Consider the following 22,650-nt stretch of genomic DNA (forward strand, 5'->3'; position numbering starts at 1 on the left):
GATTTGATAAAAGTTCCCAAGGTTTCTAAAGTCAACAAATTTAATAAACTGTTTGTGTTTATAAAACCTAAAAAAAAAGTATATTTTAAGTCCTCTCCCTTCTCGAAATGACTTTACAGTTAAAATGCCAGAAAGGGAGGGGACATTGGACTGTAAATTACACTGGTACCCAATATCATTCATATTTGTAGTGTCAAAAATTGTTGGTACTTTCATTGGTTTGCTTTAGTGTAAAAAAGTTAAATATACGTAAAGGGTTACTTTTGTTCATTATCATTAGAGATTTATATTAATTTTTTATCCATTATCTTATCCCATCAGATCCCTGCATACTGAAAAAAAATAGTTATAGAGTAGTAACGCACTATCATATTGATATTAATTATTACTTGGATGTTGCATCAGATTTTCATGTACTCTAATAAAAAGAAACTTACCATCCCCCCCCCCCTTTACCCCACCCCTTCCTCTCCTATTGGTTTAACTAAATGACCAATAAATATGTCCATTGAAGTCAAATTTTCTCCTCTTATCAATATATCCACTTATAATATATCCATTACTATATACTGTGTAAAAAGCTTTCTATAATCCTTTCCATTTTTAGCATTCTGAATCAATACATTACATTAAGACTTAAATTGATGGATGTTATTTGAAAACAACCTAAATGTATATAAAGTTATTTGATTATATACTAGCGGCTACGCTATTAGAGGCCTCAAGGGGCACTTTATTTAGGATAAGTTACCCCACCCCCCTAACTGTTTCATTTATGGGGGATGGGAATCGGACATCACATATGTACATATGTAGATGGTTTTTGGCTATTTTTCTGCCTAGTTTTTAAGTATGAGTATGATATACAAAACAATGTAATTGATATTATTTCACAATTTAAAAGTTAATAGAGGGATCACATAAATAGCTTAAAACCATCCCAAGACTTAAATTTTGAAATAATAGCCTTAAACCAACCATCCATGTGAAATTTTCCTAAAATGGAGAACTCAATTGGTTCAGTGGTTAGCTAGATCTTATCAAATAAACAAAAAAGATGATTCCTACAAATAATAGGACACCAATATTCTAAAACGTTTTCAGACAATCAATACATTTTGTCTCTTTAGTGATCATTCATTTTGAGGAAAGATAGTTTTTCTTTATCACTTTTAAGCATTTTAAGCCATTATTACACTCCTAAATTGATAAATTTATGATTTTCTAGTGAATTTTGTATTATATATAGTTTGTAATTTTGACGCTAGGTGTCTCAAATACATTTTTTAAATCTTCTTTTTTCTTAATTTTTGCACCATATATTATCATATATTCAATTATTGAGATATTGAATATTAAAAATTTATTTACATAAGTTTTTATTCTTATCAAATTAAAAATTGAAATGAGGAAAGGTTTTTTGACTTTTATGTAAGATATAATAAATATAGGTTTCATTCTCTTTAACCACCCTGCTCGATTTAAGAAAAAAAAGTGTTTCTGAAGCCTCATAATTGATTCATATATCAGAGTGAGACATTTATAAAAAAAATAGAAATTACTAATGACTGCTCCCCTTGCATCTAGGGCTAGAAAATAAAATAAAACCATCCCAAAACTTGATTCAAAATCTGATAAGAAATGAAAAGCCTAAAACGATCATAGGACATATGTAAAGCTTACCTAATGGATTCAGTAGTTATTGATATCAATATTAATCTTCAGATAAAAAAAACTACTACTTTATATAATAGGATATTAATTCAGGAAATAAAAAGTTATATTACTATAATTTTTAGTAAATAAAGCAGTTAGCGAGATTCTTCAGTACAAGTAGGCAAACAGATAGACATTCTCTTACTTTTATATATGTAAAGATATGTTTTTTTCTGTAGCCTAAACAGATTGAGTTCTTCATTTTAGGGGGATATATAGTCTAAAACCATCAAACTCTAAATTTTGAAATAAATAGCTTAAAACCATCTATGTTGGTACTATTTGAATAGAGAGGAATAAGTTAAATAGCCTAAAACTATTCCAAAACTTGAATTTTGAAAAAATAGCATAAAACCGTCTATGTGGAATTTTCTTAAAATGGAGAACTCAATCGGTTCAGTGGTTAGCTAGATCTTATCAAATAAACAAAAATATAATTGATTTAAATAATAGGACACCAATATTCTAAAACGTTTTCAGACAAACAATACATTTTGTCTCTTTAGTGATCATTAAATATGAGGAAAGATAGTTTTTCTTTAGTTAACATATCACTTTTAAGCATTTTAAACCATTATTACACTCCTAAATTGATAAATTTATGATAAATCAGAGTGAGACATTAACAAAAAAAACTTACATTATTACTGACTGCGCCACTTGCATCTAGGGCTAGAAAATAAAATAAAACCATCCCAAAACTTGATTCAAAATCTGATAACAAACGAAAAGCCTAAAACGATCAAAAGACCTGTGTAAAGCTTACCTAATGGATTCAGTAGTTATTGAGTTATCGATCTTAAGCTTCAGAAAAAAAACCTTACTATCTATAATACAAAGTAGAACGATATCTGTCTGTCTGTCTGTTTGTTTGTCTGTGTGTCTGTTTGTTTGTAGCGAAGGATCTCGCTAATTACTGAACCGATCGGGTTCTCCTTTACAGGGTAGCTTCTCATAGGTCCCGGGAAGGATTATAACTATTTTCTTGGGGGTTAGGACACCCCAAACCTCCCCCAAAATGAAAATAACCCCCCCCCCCTCAAAAAAATATTTTTTTCTTTCTTTTTTATTTTAAATCTAAATTATGAAAAATTGGTTTGATCAAACCTCTTGGGGCAAAGCCCCTAGAGGCTAGGGGCGAAGCTGCTAGTTTTATATAATAGGATATTCATTCAGGAAATAAAAAGTTATATTACTTTACTTTTAAGTAAAAAAGCAGTTAGCGAGATTCTACAGTACAAATAGGCAAATAGATAAGACATCCTGTTACTTTTATATAAAGATATCCTATGTTTTTTTTTGTCTGTAGCCTAAGATTTCGATAATTACTAATAAACAGATTGAGATCTCCCTTTAAGGAGGATAAATAACCTAAAACAACTTAAATTTCAAATAAAATAGCCTAAAACTATCCATGTGGGTAATATTTGAATAAAAAGAAAGTAGATGAATTGCCTAAAACTACCCTAAGACTTAAATTTTGAAGAAAATAGCCTAAAACCATTCATTTCGAGTTTTCTTAAAATAGAGAACTCAATCGGTTCAGTGGTTAGCTAGATCTTATCAAATACACAAAAAAAAACATTGATTTAAATAATAGGACACCAATATTCTAAAACGTTTTCATACAAACAATACATTTTGTCTCTGTAGTAATCATTAATTTGGAGGAAAGATAGTTTTTTTTTAGATAACATATCACTTATTAGCTGTTTAAGCTATCATTACACTCTTAAATTGATAAATTTATGATTTTCTAGTGAATTTTGTATTATATATAGTTTGTAACTTTGCCGCTAGGCGTCTCAAAGGCATTTTTCAAACTTATTTTTTCTTCATTGTTTCAAATTATATGATTGTATATTTAATTATTGAAATATTGAATGTTTTTGAAATATATTTACATAAGTTTTTATTCGTATCACATTAAAAATTGAAATTCTTAAAGATTTTTTGGCTTTTATGTAAGATATAACAAATATAGGTACTCCTCATGACAACTACCCTGACTGATTTAAAGAAAAAAAAGTGTTTCTGAGGCCTCACAATCGATTAACAAATCAGAGTGGGACAATAAATCAATATATTCAATACTTATGATTGCGCCCCTGATATCTTGCGTCTCTGAATAGCTTAAAGCCAAATATCTAAAAAAAATTTAGACCTTTAGCTTCAGACTTAAAAAACTCATACTTATTTACATTGCGATTTTACAGCTACTTTCTAGTATTTAAGGGTTCTGTATTCGAAGGGCAGAAAATATCTTAAATCCATCCCTAAACTTAAATCAAAATCTGGAAACAAAAAAACCTAAAACCATCACAGAACCTTTTTTTTTATTATTTGACTTAACAATTTTGGGTACTTTAGTGAATTGGTTGGTTCATTAAGTTCAGTGTTTAAACCTGGTTCATTAAGTTTAGTGTTTAAATCTTTCTACAACTAATTTCAATTTACAGAAGAGCTAATTTTGTGTATCATGATTGGGGATGTACATCAATTTATCAGCCATTGTCTTATCCCTTTAGATCCTTTATGATTGTGTAGCACTCTACACCACTCATACATATGATCGATAAATTACTTGGATGTTGCACCAGATTTTCATTTACTCTAATAACGATACCCCCCATTCAACCCCTTCATACTCTCCACTCCAACTGTATGAATCAACTGACCTATAAATGATGTCCATGTTAGCAACCTAAACTGATGAAAATTTTCACTCTGTCATAATATCCAAGTATCTTCTATATCCATTAATAATTGATTTTATGTTTATAATGATTTTTCAAATGTCTCCTTTTCTTTGTGAAAACATCCATTGATTTTAAAATATTTACATTCTGAATTAAGACATATAATGTTTATATATAATATACGTGGATATGGTATTTTTTGTCTCTGTGGTGATCATTAATTTAGAGGCAAGATAGTTTTTCTTTAGATACAATATCAATTTAAGCTGTTTAAGATATTATTACACTCTTTAATTTACAATTTTATGTTTTTCTGATGAAATTTGTATTATATATAGTCTTAAATTTTGCCGCTGGGCGTCTCAAATACAGTTTCTAAATCTTCTGTTTTCTTCATTGTTTGAATTTACATGATTGTATATTTAGTTGTTGAAATATTGAATATCTTAGAAATTTGTTTTAGTTAGCTTTTATTTGTTAAAAAATAAAAATTAAAATATATCAAGTTTCTTTGACTTTTATGTAAAATAAGTCTACGACTTTGGCAATTATGCTAATTAGTTTTTACTGCTGAACTGAACGTGTTTCTGTGGCCTCATTATCGATTTAATAGAATCAGAGTGGGGCAATATTAAATTAAAATAAAAGTGACTGTGCCCCTGGCCTCTTATGTCTATGTATTCGGAGGAGGGGCTAGAAAACCATCCTAAAATTTTTACATTCAGATTTCATGTACTATTCGCAGTTGGCTAAAATAACAATACCCCCCATTCAACCCCTTATTGCCCCCTCCCCTCTTAACTAATAAATGATGTCCATATCAGCAACCTAAATCGAGGAAAATCCCCCCCCCCCCCCATTGTCATAATATCCACGAATATTCTATATCCATTCATAAAAAAAAAGCCTTTTTAAATGCCTTCTTTTGTGAAAACACTCTCATTGATTTTAAAATATCTACATATCTCTACATTAAGACGTATAATAGATATAGAATATACGTGGATATTATGACAAGGTAAATTGAGGTTGCTAACATGTAACTCATTTATTGGTCAGTTCGTTCATCCAGTAATATGATAGGGATGGGGTATGGTTATTTTAGCCAGCTGCGAGCATTTTAATACATCAAAATTTGGTGCAATATCCATGTAATAATATATCCAATGATTTTAAAATTTCTACATATCTCAACATTAAGACGTAAAGCATAGGTGAGTCTTCAACTCCGCTAATGCATGACTTTAGCTATATATTTATTACTACAGCGAAAACTTTTCCAGTATGGCTCCGAAACCGAGTAATATCCGCTGGACTAGAACTGGTCCTCGGCCATAAAGAAAAAACATGTATAGTATCGTATTACATACACTTTTCCACGAATATTACAATAAAAATCATAAAATCAATAGCAGTTTTGTTAGACCCCTTGGTCTAATAAAACTTATGATTTATCATTTTAATATCCGCGAAAAGCTTTCTATGATAGGAGCAATATTTTAGGGTAGATTTCTCATTGGATTACCCTTCCATAAAATAGTTATGGCCATTATCTGGACACACAAGAAGCTTTATTGTAAAGGAGAACCATATCGGTTCAACAGTTAACTAGATCCTGCGCAACAAACACATTTTAACACATGCGGCATTTATAAATCACCAAAGAATTACATTAAAATTCCACAGCTATTTTCTTGCCAGGGATCTTAAGGGATAAGACAATGGCCGATAAATAAATGTACATTCCCCATTTTAATAAACAAAGTTACCCCTTAGTTTTAATGTTAGGACACTTCTAGATTTCAACTATCCAATATTAAAATCAACAAAAGTACCCAAAGTTTTTAAGCCAATGAGGTTATAAAACTTTGGGTACCAGTGTTATTTACAATCCAATGTCCTCTCCCTACTCCCTGATATTTTTTGCGCTTACATTCACAGCTAAATAAGATATCAATCGTTATGTTTCCTTGCAATGTTGCACAATTTTTAATATAGCTTTATATATTTTTTTATTTTTTTGTAAAATTTCTCTCTATTTATGGTTACATTTTTTTCTCTCTCCATCTTTTTTTTCTCTTTATTTCTTTCTCTTTCTTTCTTATTTCTCTTTCCACTTTTTTCTCCTCTTTCTCTATTTCTCTTATACTCTCTTAAATTCTCACTCTCTCTCTCTCTCCCTCTCTCTTTTCTCTTCTTCACTTCTCTTTCTCTATCTTTATGACTACCACTCTCCTTCTCTCTTTTTATCTCTCTCTATTTTTCCTTCTCTCTCTCCATCTATCTATCTATCTCTCACTCTCTTTCTCTCTACTGTTGCTCTTTTTTATCTATAATTGCCCTATCACTGTATCAATATTTAATCTCTCACTTTATTTGTCAATCCTCTTAAATCACTTTCCCCCTCTATCTATAAATATAAAAAAACAAGGATGACAACATCCATTAAAGAAAAGTTCGCATAAATAGAACTACTATTAGATATCTGAAAGGTAAGACAATAGACGTTAAAATGTTGTAATTTACATCCCCATTGATGATAAACAAAACAACTGTTTTAGTTTATAATTATTGGTTGAAAAGTTTTTGAGCCAATGAATAAGATAACATCGACCAATATTTTTAACAACTAATACCAAGTTTCAAAATGATCTTACAATTCTTTCATATCTTTTGCTGTAGTATACTATTAAATATGACGTAAAGGCCCTAATTGTAGAAAAAGTTTCGCGCTTAATAAAAACTATTTTACGAGTATTTATTTGAAAGCCTATAGATTGGCTCTTGAGTGGTATTAACAAACAAATATCTGTTCAATGGATATAGAATATACATGGATATATTGACAGGGAATAATTGATGTCAATTAAGATTGCTATTTCCCTTCTCATTCATTGGCCAATTCGTTTATCCAGTAGGATATGGGTAAAGGTTCACTTTAATAGGGTACATAAAAATCTGTTATAAGATCCAAGTAATAGTATATCCATTATATTTTTATGTTTCAATTTGGAATTGGTATTTTATCATACAATCAAAAACAAAAAAATGATCAACCTTTAAAAACAAGTGTGATGAAGTAAAAAAATGTTTTAGAATTAGTAAAAATTAAACATATCATGGAGTTACATGTTTTTTTTTGTCTGATATTAAAAAACCTTAAAATTGATAATGTTTTATTTTTTAGGTAAGTTTGCTATTGGTCCCGTGATAGTTTTATGCCATTTACTTGAAAAGCACCAATTTCAGAAGAATAGATTAACCCCTTATTATTAATTAAATCTAAATTATTAGGGGCGCAACTGTTAGTTAATAACGTCCCAGGTTCTACGAAATACCAGAAAAAAAAATCGTTTTACCAGAAAAGTGGTAAAGCTGGTCAACCTGGTAAAATATACCAGTTTCGTGGTAAATTTTACCAGCAAAAATTTTAGCCAAAAAATTAGTCAAATTTTACCATTTTTTTTGTAAAATTTGACGAAACAAAAAAACCCGTTTTTTGTGTTTTAAATAAAAAACAGCTCTTCATAATCAGTTGTAGTACTTTAAAATAATGACTTCTATACAATGAAGCCTAAATTTAAATTTTTTTTTTTTTTTTTTAATTTTACCACTTTTGGAAGTTTTACCAAAAATGTGGTCAATTTTACAACTCTATTTTTCAGGTTAAGTCCGAATTTTTCGGACTTAGACAAAAAAACGCAATTTGGTCAATTTTTACCAAAAAGTTGGTAAAATTTGACAAGGTATTTTTTTAGGCTAAGTCCAGATTTTTGGACTTTGCCAAAAAAAATGAACTTGGTAAAATTTGACCAACTTTTTGGTAAAAATTGACAAGGTAAATTTTTAGGCTAAGTCCAAATTTTTGGACTTTGCCAAAAAAAAAAACTTGGTAAAATTTGACCAACTTTTTGGTAAAAATTGACAAGGTAAATTTTTAGGCTAAGTCCAGATTTTTGGACTTTGCCAAAAAAAAAAACTTGGTAAAATTTGACCAACTTTTTGGTAAAAATTGACAAGGTAAATTTTTAGGCTAAGTCCAAATTTTTGGACTTTGCCAAAAAAAAAAACTTGGTAAAATTTGACCAACTTTTTGGTAAAAATTGACAAGGTAAATTTTTAGGCTAAGTCCAGATTTTTGGACTCTGCCAAAAAAAAAAACTTGGTAAAATTTGACCAACTTTTTGGTAAAAATTGACAAGGTAAATTTTTAGGCTAAGTCCAGATTTTTGGACTTTAACAAAAAAAAAAACTTGGTAAAATTTGACCAACTTTTTGGTAAAAATTTTTACTTTTTATTGAATTTTTTCGCATAAAAGAAGCTAACTTTTTTTTAAAACCTTGAAAATTATTTCATCATTTCTTTTAAAACATCCTCCCGCATCATCAAAAATATATCAAATTTAATATTTACTTATTTGAGCTAGCTTCATACGAATTAAAATTAAAAGAAAAAAAATCCAGGGTGTGTTTACGCAGATGTGCCGTGTGCATTTGAATTTATCGATTTTTCATCTTTAATATAAATATAAGCTTTCGTATATTCCCCTGAATGTTTCTAAAAGAAAGACAGAGATTTCGAATTATAGAGTAATTTCGCTACAAAACTTATATTTTTAAGTTTTGAAATTTATGGCACCTCTGTGCGCGCATGCGCACTATTGATAAGCTTATGATTATTTGAATATAGAGTGCCAAAAATAATTATTAGTTTTGATTCAATTTAATCAAATATTTTGAATCAAGAAGTAAATTACTACTCAATTTTCTCTAAATATTTAAATTTGTAGAATTTACAATTTGTTTGGAAGTTTTTTTTAAGCAAGATGTTTAAAAATGTGGCAAAATTGTGGAACAACAATGTTTCATGATTTCTATATTTATGTTGTCTTTGCCAACCGGAAATACCACCGAGATGGGTTTTTAAAAGATGAATGCCACATTTTTTCGGCGTTTTTTAGACATTGATTGATTGAACGTTGACGAGAGAATTTCAAACAGAGTATATAACATAAAAATACTGAATTTTAAATTATTTTTTTAGCAATTTTTCTAATGTCTAACACAGCTCTAAAAAGATGCATTAATTAATATGCAGCAAAAATGGATTGAAGATAATCTTTTTTTTTCTATGAAGGCCGTACCATCAAAAGCGAAATAATTAAATAAATCATTGTATACTCTTTTAGATTTCGCGAATGTCGCGCTTGTTATTCATAGCGTAAAAAATGTCGAAAAAACGCGGCAATATCTTTTAAGAACCCGGCCGGAAATAGATTCTATATGGTTAACAACTATATATATATTTAAATATTTTTTTTTAATATTGAATGCACTATATTTTTTTATATTCTATCGAATATATATTTTATATGTCATTACAAAACTATATTACATTTAATATTAACATTAAAAAAAAAACATCAATTTAAACTTTCGTAACCCTGTATTGGCTTCAGAAGTACAGTTCTACAGAAACCACGGTACACGTTTGAGCTAACCAGCATTGCTCTGCCTAGGCTTTAATTAGAAAGGCCAGGGTATTATTAGTGGTTGAAAAGTTTGTACATTATTATTACAGGTATTGTGTCTTTAAAGGGACTGTGAACGTAAATTTTTCTCATCTTAACATTATCTTATTCATAATATCTCACAGATAGAGCAAAACGCGCTTTTGTTTGCTTAAAAAACGGCTTTTTCCGACGATTTTTATAAGGTACAGGGAAAGGAAGAAATTTTTCGTATTATTTAAAATGTCCCTAGCCTAAAACCTAACCTAACCTAAAATAGTTGTTCGTCGGTAGTCGGGGGGGGGGGGGGGGGGGGGTACAAAATTGAAAAAAATTGAAAAAAAAATTTCTAAGAGGATAACGCCGATTTTTTCTCCCATTATAGCTAAAATTAAACTTTTTCACATGGTACAGAAAGACATCCTGTTAATTTTATTTAAGAAATAGATATTCCTAATCTAACAATAATTTTATTTTGGTCAGGTTTATGGTAATGAATGTAAAGATGGACGGGCGAACATGGGAGCAGTTACTCTTTATCTTGCAGCAGATAACTCAACTCACCCTCACAGAAACACCACCAAGACGCAGGCACATAGATAATTATTATAGAGAAGTTACGATTTTCTTTAAGTATTTAAGAACAAATTCACTAGCATTTTGCTTGTAAAGAAGAAGTAATGAAATTAGTTTGTTTAGTCAGCACACTAAATCTAAAATAAAGAAAAATTGATATTAATGTAGTTTTGACTTAAACAAAGAGTTTCCAGTATGGCTTTGAAACCGATAAATATCCCCTGGATTAAAAATGGTTCTGGGCCATACTGAAAAATTACGTATTACAGACAATTTTCTATGAACAATAGTCTAGAAATTATATTATCAATACCAGCTTTGTTAGGCCAGTCCTTTGGCCCCTCGGGGCTAACAAAATTGCTATTGATCTGAAAATTTCTCATTTTACCAGTCGCGGAAAGCTGTCTATAATACGACGCGATAAATAAAATCAGAGACAAAAATACCATTTTTAGATAAAAAGTATACTTTATACCTACCTACACACTTAAATAAAAATAGCCTATTTATATTTAATTTGTTCTTGGATCTTTAGTTAATAGTTATCTATGCTTATCAGGGAGGACACCCTTGGAGGAAGGTTGACCCAGGCCATCTTCCAGACCCTCATTGTCACATGGATCAAGGCTAATCTCTATGTTGTTGTGTACTGTGAACTTTGGGATCAGTTTCTAGAGGTAATGTTAGCTATACTATAATTAAGATAACCTGCAGAAATAGATATTTTATTACTTGGATGTTACACTAGATTTTTATTTTCTCTAATAAAGTAAAACTCCCAGTGGGCTAAAATGACGATAACCCTAATTCGCCCCCTTTACTCCATTCCGTCCCGTCCTACTGGATAAACAAACTGACCATTGAATGAGTTTCATGTTAGCAACCTAAATTGACTTCAATTTTTCCACTGTCATCAATATCCACGTATATTCTATATCCATTCCATAATGTTTTATTTGTTCTACAGTACAGGAATCAGATCTATTTGCCAATCGTCCTAAAGACAACCAATGGTTGATTGTACGTCAAGCTTTTAATTTTAAGAGGGATAAAATGAGGGATTTCAAAGGTTTGAGGTTGGTAATCTAATATATTTTTTTTTTAATTTTGAAGGGAAACAAATAAGGGGTTTTACGGGTTGAGTGGAGTTAACACCCTTTAAGCCCCACCCTTTAAAATCTGTATCAAGAATTAAAAATGAAGTTTGGGGACGAATTTTTGCTTCATTAATTTAGATGAATTATTTTTCCACCAACTTTTCTACTTGTCAAAATAAGTTCGTTTGTTTTAGGTTTTGAGTGGACTAACTTTATGGGAAGAATTAATCCGGGAGTGGTTTAAGACTATGGAAACCCTTACCAGAGTGTTAGCTAGACAGGTATATTATTTTTTTAATGTTTTTTCCATTAAAGTTTATAAAAATAATCGATATATTATTACTGGGATGTTGTACCACATTTTCATTTACTCTGATAAGGAGATGCTCACAGCTGGCTAAAATAAAGATACCCCCCTTCTTTAAACCCAATCCTTACCCTACTACTGGTTGAACAAACTGACCAATAAACGAATTTCATGTTAGCAAGCTAAAATAACGACAATTTTTTCCCCCTGTCGTAATATCCACGTATATTCTACATTCATTAGAGTAGGTGGTATTATCCTTTTAGAAATGTAGCGCTCGGCTCCCTAGCCTGCCTAGCCGCAGCGCTCGGCCCCCTTGCCTGCCTAGCCGCAGCGCTCGGCCCACTTGCCTGCCTAGCCGCAGCGCTCGGCTCCCTAGCCTAAAACCTAACCTAACCTAAAATACTTGTTCGTCGGTAGTCGGGGGGGTGGGGGGGGTGGGTACAAAATTGAAAAAAATTGAAAAAAAAATTATAATTATAAAGATATAATTTTGTTAATAATCATTAATGATGTGGATCAATTTATCGGGGATTGCCTTATCCCTTAAAATCCTTGAAGTTTTACCAACAAAATTCCGTTTGTCCCACTGTCTTATTTGAGAGCTTTACTCTCATAAACGTTATCATTGTTATTTTGTGGAAGGGAATTATGTTTTTTGTAAACGCGAAGCTTTTCTATAATTAGTGTTGGATGGCCGGTCTGTATGGACGAAACTCATAGCTATTATCATTAATTCAAGCATGTAGGAATTGTCCTATCTATTTCAAACTTGTTACCTACTGATTATTTTGGTCTAGCTAAAAAGTATAAGGTTTCTTGTCGTATTTTTTTAGTTTCATACCTATAGTTTTTGATTATAACAAATTCTTTTATTTAGATTGTAAAGAAACAAGACCTCAGATCAGCATTTGAAACATAGGGGGCAGTTGAAGAAGTAAGTTACAGAAAAGTTTCGCAGCTTATATTTATCTTTGTAGATCTGTATAATAATACAAACAATATTTTAGTTTCTTTACAACAAAATGGCTGGGTGTTGCCACCCCCTTAAAAGTCAAGGCTTGCCTTCACCTTTTCATTACTTGAATTTTTTGTTTGAAACTTTCACTACTGCTTTTAGTTAGGTTTAGGGAGATCAAGAAGGGTTTAGAATATTCCACAAGGGTAGGAGGTATTTTTAAGTTATAGGGAATTGTTTTGATTTATTTTTACCTTATTGTTATTAAACAAACTTCAGGTCTTGAAGTTATTTTTACTTCACTTTATTTTTTAAGGAAATGAACGGTACATTATATGCCGGTGAACGGCTTAGAGTGGAAATATCCCGGGGACGAGGCAGGGGACGTGGAGGCGGAGGTGATAGGGGGCGCAGTTCTTACAGAGGTAGAGGCCGGGGTGGGGGCGGGGATAGGTATGAAAGACGCAGCCCCCCACATTACTCTAGGAAAGTTTTTGTTTTAAAAAGTAAAAGTTAGAAAATCTTTAGGTAGGCTTATTTATTAAATGTAACGTTTAAAAGCAATGCATTTTTTGTAATTTCGCCATGGACTGACGTACAGTTTTGTTATAAAGTTGCTGCGCTAATAAAACAGCAGTACCTAAGATAAAAAAATTTAAAATTAATCTTCCAAAATACTTACTAAAAATCATCGAATTTTTTTTTTCAAAATGAAAACATTTAAAAATAACAGAGGTGGCTCTAGAGGAAGGGGAGGTGATAAGGGTGGCTTTAGAGGCAGAGGCCGTGGAGGGGACAGGGGTGGTTTCAGAGGACGTGGTGGCAGAGGGGGTGGTAGATCCCCTCCACCAAGGTAAAATTTTAAATTTTAAGATTAGTTTAGATATTGCTAGCGGCTGCGGCCCTAGCATTTAGGGGCTCTGTATTAAAAAGGATAGATAGGGGACAGAAATATAGTCTAAAACCATTCCGTGTCATATGAGAAGCTTTCCTACCTATAAAGGAGAACTCAATCGGTTTAGTAGTTATCGAAATCTTAAGCTAAAGACAAAGAACCTTTTTACTTTAAACAATTTAGTATATAAACAAAATATATTAGTGTAATTTCCAAATTTGCTAACTTTAAATGCCTACCATCTCTTTTATTGCTTTATTAAAGATTTTCTAAAATTACAATAACTTTCCTACCTAGATATGCTCTTTTTTATTAGTTCTTCCCTTTTCTACCAATCAAAAAATTTTAAAAACCTTTTTTTTAATGAATTTTAACTTTTTAAGTAAATTATTTTTATTTTTTCAGGTATGAGAGGAGAGATGGCTACGGACCCCCCTCACATTACTTCACAAGGGAGGCACACCCAAGGGGCGACTACTCCCCTCCACAACAACGTTACAGAGGCCCCCCACCGCCAATGAGGGATATGTCGCCACGAGGACCCCCCCCGCGGACCTCCTCCCCCCCACCACAGAGAATATTCCCCGTCACCCAGGAGGGGACCTCCCGGTAGGGGCCCAGGGATTACTCACCTGAACCAAGAGGTCGGCCACCCCCAAGGTAAAATCAAATTTATATCAGGGATGTAAAGGGATAAGTCAATGGCCGATAAACTGATGAACATCAACATCGATGATACATAAAATTAGTGGTTAAAAAACGTTTGAACACTCAACTTATTGAAACAATAAATCAAAATTTAATTAACTCCCCAAAGTAGTTACCTAAGCCAATGAATAAGAAAACGTTATAATAAGAAGAAAATAAAGCTTTGGGGACTAGTGTAATAAACAGTCCACTTCCTTCCTTCATTTAATCCTCCATAACTTAGGACCCCGCGTTCCACGACTCCATACGCCACGTGAAGCATATAATCAGTAATGCATCATCCTATTATATAAAGCAGTAAGACTTTTTTTCTAAATAACTACTGATCCGATTGGGTTCTCTATTTTAGGTAGGCATCACATAGGTCCTGAGTTGGTTTTATTCTATTTTCTGATCATATTTAAGCCTTAAGATGGATTTTTTTTACTTTTTCTATTGAAACTAAAATAAAAAAATGTTGGGATCTATTTCAACTCACCACTAACTCAAGTGCCCCTAGAGGCCTCTAGGGGCTTAGTTACTATTGACCATACACTGTATTATCTTAGGTTGCGGCGGAAACCGGCTCCGATGCTGTACATCCTGGCTATGGATTTCTCTCCGAGAATGTCGAGTTTGCTAATCTTTGCCAGGTAAATGCAGGGAGGGAGGGGACAATGGGCTGTTAACTACACGTGTCCCCAAACTTTTATAATAACGTATTCTTATTCGTTGGCTTAACAACTTTGGGGATTAAGTGATCCCTGATTGGTTGGTACATTAAGTTGAGTGTCCAAACGTATCAACCACAAAAGGTAATCTATGTAAGGGGTAATTTTGTGTATCATCAATGGGGTTGTACATGTACAGTACATCAATTTGTCGACCATTGTCTTATCCCTTAAGATTCTTGGGTAAATGGATATATTATTACCTGGATGTTACACCAGTTTTTCATGTACTCTAATAAAGCGGTACTCACAGCGGGCTAAAATAAAGATACACCCTTATTCCTCCCTTACAACACCCCCTTACCTCCTTCTGGGTAAACGATCTGACCAATATATGAAGTCCATGTTAGGAACCTAAATTCATGACAACAAATTTCCATGATATGTCATTAATAATATCCACGTGTATTTTATATCCCTGGACAGGTAATATTTTCCATTTGACTGCAGGGAGGGAGTGGATATTAGACTGGAAGTTATACTGGTACCCAAAGTTTTATAAACACGTTAGCTCACAACTTTAAATCTTGATTGGTTCATTCAAACTAGCAGTGTCTGAACTAATCTAAGGTGTTGTTTTGTTCAATATATTTGGGGATTTATATATGTATATTTCGTTCATTATCTTGTCCACGGTCATTAGTGTGAGGAATGGGGTTGACAACACACCCCTTAAAATTAAAATTATGTAGATTCCCCCCCCCCCGTTTTTTAAAAACCTCTAAGATTACATCCCTTCCCGTAAAAACCCTGTGCAGACTGTACTGCTTACGTTTTTTTCTGGTTAATTTCAAGAATGTAATATTATATTAATAAGAATGATACGTACCTTTTAATTTAAATTTTTTTTTTTTATCAGGAGAAAGGAGTTATATTTGTTGGTCCACCGTCCACTGCCATTAGAGATATGGGTATCAAGTCTACATCTAAGGTAAATGATAGAGTAGCTACTCAGGAACTTATTTTGGTTGATTTCAAGTAGAAAAAAATAACACTCTATACTATACCGGAGTAACAGGATGTCTGTTCATTTGTCCTGTACGATCTCAATCTTCTGGTCTTCCATAATTTTCAGGGAATGTTTATGCTGTTTTTTTTGGCGGGGGGGGGGGGGTATGACACCGCTTCTTGGAAAAATGACCTCGAATATTTTCATTGGTAAAAACCCTCCAACCATCCTCTTTTAAGACGAAACACAAGTAGGCTCTAGGAAAAGCAACTGTGTATTTAAAAGAAGTCTGTCGTTACAATTTTTCTAATATTTAACCTGTTTTTTAGATGATCATGGAAGCCGCTAACGTACCTGTAATCCACGGTTACCACGGAGAGGACCAGAGCCTGGACACCTTGAAGGCGGAGGCAGACAAGATCGGGTTCCCTGTTATGATGCCGAGTAGTATGGACACAGCATGTTCTTGTTAGCCAGGGATGTTGTTACTGCTTATGTTTTCCAGGTAAGCTTTCCCTTTATTTTTTCTCGTTCTGCGTTTTCAAAGATGTTTAGTTAGATAAGTTTGCTGATTTTTTTGCCACGTGTCAAGATGCCTGTAGGAAATGAATGAGGGGGGAGAGGGGGAGTTGAACCTACACACTTTTATTTATGCTTTCAAAAGAAAAAATTTAGGTGTGAGAGTAAGGGGGGGGGGGAAGTTCTGACACATTTGCGTAAACAGCGAGTATAGGCTTTATCTTTGGGACGGACGGACGGACGGACAGACATCGTTCTACTTTGTATTATAGATTAGATATTTAGTAGGGAGGGATGGGACATTGGGCTGTAAATTACACTAGCCCCCAAAGTTTTCAAATAACATTTTCTTATTCTTTGGCCTAACAACCTTGGGTACTTTTATTGATTTTTTATTGGTTGGTTCATTAAGTTGAGTGTCCTAACATTTCAATCACTTATTGTAATCTACAGAAGGGGTAACGATGTGTATCATCATTAGAGATGAACATCAATTTATCAGCCATTGTCTTATCCCTTTATATCCCTGTAATTATCTAATTAACTAATGAGCAATTTTATTCCAGGTTGAAAATCAGTGATACGAGGTCGAATGGGGCCGGGTCCAGGCAAATCCTGGAGGTTGCGCAACAGTTTTCGCGGCCAGAGCAGTAGAATCAAGAAAAATATGTTTAAGTGTTTCAATCAATAAAGATAATAATGAAAACAATTTTTTTTTTATTTTTGCGTTTTGTGTACAAGCGAGGTTTTTCTATAATTAAGGTCGTTTTTTACCACTTTCTCGTGATTTTTACCACCCGTTTTTACCACAATTATTGGTAAATTTTTACCATATTTACCCTATTTCTGGTAAAATTTTACCAGTTTAGGGCAAAAATATTACCAGGTGTTGAACAGTTTTACCACTTTTTCGGTAAAATCTACCAGAAATTTGCGGTAAATTTTACCAAAAAAGTGGTAAAAATTGGTCAAAATCTGGTATAAATTTGCGTCCTAAAATGGTAATATTTTACCGGAAATCTGGTAAAATTTTACCGATAATTGTGGTAAAAATCGCTGGTAAAAAGCGTCACAGAGTACCACCAAAAGTGTTTTTACCACGATTACGGTAAAATTTTACCACCTTTTAAATCGTATAGGCTGGTAAAATTTTACCATAAAAGTGGTAAAAACTAGGTTTTTTTATGGTATTAATTCCGTCCTGGGGTGAACAAAGTTTCCAGAATGGCTTCGAAACCGATTAATATACGCTGGATTAGAACCGGTTCTTAGCGATATATAAAAATCATGTGTAGTATCGTATAACAGCCAATTTTCTACGTACATTAAAAAAAATTCATACAATTAATACCAGTTTTATTAGACGGAGCCTTTGAGCCCTCGGGCCAAACAAAACTGGTTTTAATCTAGTAATTTTTCATTTTAATATTCACGTAAAACTGTCTGTAAAACTATGCGATAAATACATATTTTAAATTATTTACTCAATAATCAAATGATTTTTAATGTAAAAGTCTCTTTTTTTGTAAACCAATCTATCTATCAATCTATTATAAACTTTAAAAGTGCTTTTGAGAGGTTTCACCAGGGGGTTTAACAAACATGTATTGTCAACAAATGTTAGATAAAAAAGCTTTGATTTTACATAAAAAAAACAAGGATGACAACATCCTTAAAAGCGAAGCTCTGAAACGATAGGACAAACGGACATTAACATTTGTATAGTACGTGTCAGAACTGCATAATCAGAATATAAATTAATAAGAGTCAAAGCAAAATTGTGAGTAAATTTGTTGAAAAACTGCTTGATACAGGATAATGTTTATGGACATACTTACATTTTTAGGACTTGATTATATAATTGTTTTGCTAATAATATTGTACTTTGACCCAGGAATCAGTATACAAAAATCAGATAATTTTATCACATATAATTTGTTAATAAAAGAGTAAAAAAAATCAACATGTTTAAATTGGAAGTACGGACGGACGGACATACAGACCGACTTTAATTATAGAAATGCTTCGCTTTTTGAAATATTAGAAAAACAAGAGCTTAATAAATGAACAAAAAGTAATACGATGTCTTTAGGTCCATGAAAGGCTATATATGTTTATTGTATCGTATTATTGACAGCTTACCGTGGATTTTAAAATAAATAATATAAAATCAAAACAAGTCTTGTTGGGCATAAGGACCGGGCTAACAAAACTGGTATTAATTGTATGATTGTTATTTTAATATTCGTGGAAAATTGTCTGTAATACAATGTTATACATGATTTTTTAGTATGGCTGAGAACCGGTTCTAATCCTGCGGATATTAATCGGTTTCATAACCAAACTGGAAAAAAATGATATTTTTTCTTTTAATAACTTAATAACCCCCATTTGTCTATAATTTAACGATGGCTTTTCAAGTAGCGTTGAGGTCTTTTAAAATAATTTGAAAGTATTTTTCTATTGAAGTTTAACGTATACTGAAGTACAAGGAGGGAGGGGACATTGGGCTGTTTATTACAATAGTCCCCAAAGTTTTATAATAACGTTTTCTTATTCGTTTTCTTAAAACTTTTGGGGACTGTTATTGAATTGTGATTAGCTGGTTCAGTAAGTTGAGTGGCCAAACTTATCAAGCAGGAAATGTAATGTACAGAAGGAGTATTTTTTGTATCATCATTGGGGATAAACATAAATTTATCGGCCATTGTCTTATCCCTTTAGATCCCTGACTGAAGTAAGTGTCAAGAGGGATTATAAACAATCTTTTCAATTAATCTTTTTTTTATTTCTACAAAAATGTAAAAATTGTACATAACATATTTTTGGTCAATTGATAATTAGACCGGAAGTGAGAGGTCATTAGAATGTAAATTATACTGGTACCCAAAGTTTAATAAACACGTTCTTTCATTTTATACTTTGGGTACTTTTATTGAATATTGATTGGTTGGATAAAACAAGCAGTGTCTAAAATTGTCAACCAATAAAAAAGAATTATAGTTTTTTTTATAATTTTGGATATAATATTAATTTTACATTAATTTATCATCCAATTGTCTTTTACATTAGGATCCAAGGCAAAGAATAAGAAAATTGCCAATCATTGTTGTACACTCCTTATTATGATACACAAAATTAACCCCTTCTGTAGATTACAATTAGTGGTTTAAACATTTGGACACTCAACTTAATAAACCAACAAATTAAAATTCAATTTATTTTTTGTTTCATTGTTTGAGCACCTATGGTTAATCTTAGCTTACATTTAAAAGTCACAATTTAGTGCTTTAAACTTTATAATCTTTCCAGTTTTTTAAAAGCGAAGCTTTTTTTACTTATTTGTAAGTCCGTCTCTATCTATCTATCTATCTATCTATCTATCTATCTATCTATCTATATATCTATCTATCTATCTATCTATCTATCTATCTATCTATCTATCTATCTATCTATCTATCTATCTATCTATCTATCTATCTATCTATCTATCTATCTATCTATCTATCTATCTATCCATCTATCTATATATCTATCTATCTATATATCTATATATATATCTATCTATCTATCTATCTATCTATCTATCTATCTATCTATCTATCTATCTATCTATCTATCTATCTATCTATCTATCTATCTATCTATCTATCTATCTATCTATCTATCTATCTATCTATCTATCTATCTATCTATCTATCTATCTATCTATCTATCTATCTATCTATCTATCTATCTATCTATCTATCTATCTATCTATATATATATCCTAATTTTATATCAAAATTTAATGGAATGAAAAATAAAAGTAAAATAGTTATTGATAAATCACCAGACCATTAATTATTTTAATTATTTCAATGCTAATTTCAATCTACCTATCTATACATCTATCTATCTATCTATATGTCTGTCTGTCTGTCTGTCTATCTATCTATCTATCTATCTATCTATCTATCTATCTATCTATCTATCTATCTATATATCTATATATATATCTATCTATCTATCTATCTATTTATCTATCCATCTATATAACACATTGCTTTTAAAACTAAATGGAATGAAAAAAAGTAAAATAGTTCTTGATAAACCAGCAGACCATTAATTATTTTAATTATTTTCAAATGCTAATATAATGTAGAAGGATATAATATGGAATAATGTTCTGTATAATACTTTAAAGTAAAAAGGGATCTAAAGGGAAAAGACAATGGCCGATAAATTGATGTACACCCCAAATAATGACACACCAAATTACTACTTCTGTAGATTTAGATTAGTGGTTGAAACGTGTGAACACTCAACTAAATAAACCAACCAGTACAAATTCACTAAAAGTCTATAAAGTTGTTAAGCCAACGAATAAGAAAACGAAATTGAAAATCTTTGGGGACTAGTGTAATAAACAGCCCATTGTCCCCTCTCGCTGTATTGAACTAATGCTATTAAAATGTTTTTTATAATATTTATATTATATTGTGTTACAAACATATATAAAAACATCATTTTACTTTTATTAAATAATTGTGTTTAATAATAAGAAACACTATTTTAATTTGAAGATATGTTGAAGTGAATGTACATTTAAGTTCAAGAAGGTAGGGGACATTGGTCTGTTAAATACACTAGTCTCCAAAGTTTTATAACAACGTTTTCTTATTTGTTGGTTTAACAACTTTGGGGACTGTGAGTAAATTTTGATTGGTTGGTTCATAAGGTTAAGTGTCACAACGTTTCAACCAATAATAATAATTTTCGAAGGGGTAATTTTGAGTATTCATCATTGGGGATATGAATAAAGTTATCGCCCATTGTCTTATCCCTAAAGATCCCTTGTTTAAGTTACTTTGTGCATGACTGATCACCAGACAACTTATACTGGCAGGAAAAGGTTAATGCAAGATAAAAGAGGAAAATTAACTATCACAATATATCAGGATGTATTAGAAATAGTAGGGTGGTAGTTTCTTTGTATTTCTATGATATTTGCCATTTTTCATCAGATTTATGTTTTTTGGCTAAAAGTTTATATATTGTATTTTGGTAATGTTGAATTGGAATGGGTATTCCAAATGTTCTGGCAATATGTGACCACACTTCAGAACTTCGTGGTTGCAGGAGTTAGAAATTATAAATTTTGCCCTGTGATTACTCTATGAAGAGAATAATTTAGAAATCTATTCCCGTAAATGCAACGTTACAAAATGGAATACTAAATTTTGTCGTGTTTTAAACGAAAATGTATATATTACATTTTAAAAAAATCAGGTCAGCTGAAATGGGGTTTCTGATTGTGAATATCTCAATATTTACTACTAGCTAAAAAGTTTTTAACATAAAAAAAAATTTTGAATGTATAATAGATAAATCGTTTATACATTATATCGCTTTTCCCTTTGACCTGAGTAGCTGAAAATAGGTTTTGCTATATTTGGGTTATCTACTGTGCAACTTCAGAAATTAGGGAAGAAATAGGCAATCCATTTTCAGTTGATCAAAACTCATTCTAGAATATCTTATACTGATAGAATAAAAGTTTCCAAATTCAACGAATGATAGAAAGAGTTTTTAAAACCCTAGGGAAAATTATTAATTACAGTTAAATTTTTCATCCCTTCATTGACAGGGAAAAATTTGTCGTCAATTTAGGTTGCTAATATGGACCTCATTTATTAGTCAGTTCATTTATCTAGCAGAGGAGGAGGGGATTGATGTGGGGGATATTTTGTTGTAGCAATCTACGAGCATCTAAAGTCTAAACAAAATTGTACACATTAAAGTTGTTCCGAAATTGAGAAAATACAGGATACAGTAAAAGGACATACTTTATTTTTTAGGATTTTATTTTAGAGATGCTTCGTTTATAATATTAAACCTTTTTGTACTAGGAATCAGTATTCCAAAAAATCTGCATGTTTTAAAATGACGTAAGAACATTCAGGAAACGATTATAGAGTTAATATGTTTCCTAAATCGTACTTAACTGTTATAGGAATCATCTTG

General features: G+C 31.5%; 2 protein-coding genes across 4 annotated transcripts in view; both read left to right on the forward strand.

Annotated features, from left to right (window-relative positions):
• Positions 1–22,650, forward strand: part of LOC145334425 (uncharacterized) — a 165,005-nt gene that overhangs the window by 2,704 nt on the left and 139,651 nt on the right. The window lies entirely within an intron of this gene.
• Positions 9,773–17,350, forward strand: LOC145334710 (uncharacterized). Of its 3 annotated transcripts, XM_080180291.1 has the most exons (11): positions 9,773–9,996; positions 10,409–10,516; positions 11,061–11,178; positions 11,793–11,879; positions 13,180–13,347; positions 13,595–13,716; positions 14,164–14,418; positions 15,015–15,098; positions 16,036–16,107; positions 16,455–16,630; positions 17,211–17,350. In XM_080180291.1, the coding sequence occupies exons 2-7, from the start codon at positions 10,413–10,415 to the stop codon at positions 14,369–14,371; spliced, it is 807 nt and encodes a 268-aa protein (XP_080036417.1). In that variant the 5' UTR covers positions 9,773–9,996; positions 10,409–10,412; the 3' UTR covers positions 14,372–14,418; positions 15,015–15,098; positions 16,036–16,107; positions 16,455–16,630; positions 17,211–17,350. The 3 variants fall into 3 exon arrangements, with proteins under 3 accessions (XP_080036417.1, XP_080036418.1, XP_080036419.1); XM_080180292.1 differs by lacking the exon at positions 15,015–15,098; XM_080180293.1 differs by lacking the exon at positions 14,164–14,418.

The sequence above is a fragment of the Acartia tonsa genome, chromosome 12 (genome assembly GCF_053477335.1).
Source record: "Acartia tonsa isolate MP-2025a chromosome 12, ASM5347733v1, whole genome shotgun sequence".
In the NCBI taxonomy this organism is placed as follows: domain Eukaryota; kingdom Metazoa; phylum Arthropoda; class Copepoda; order Calanoida; family Acartiidae; genus Acartia; species Acartia tonsa.

Bases quoted from the DNA above. Each gene is read 5' to 3' on its own strand.
- LOC145334710 (XM_080180291.1), top strand. From the start codon at position 10,413: ATGGTAATGAATGTAAAGATGGACGGGCGAACATGGGAGCAGTTACTC. The intron at 10,517-11,060 runs GCACATAGATAA...TATGCTTATCAG, and splicing joins GAAACACCACCAAGACGCAG to GGAGGACACCCTTGGAGGAA. The intron at 13,348-13,594 runs AGGAAAGTTTTT...TTTAAAAATAAC, and splicing joins GCAGCCCCCCACATTACTCT to AGAGGTGGCTCTAGAGGAAG.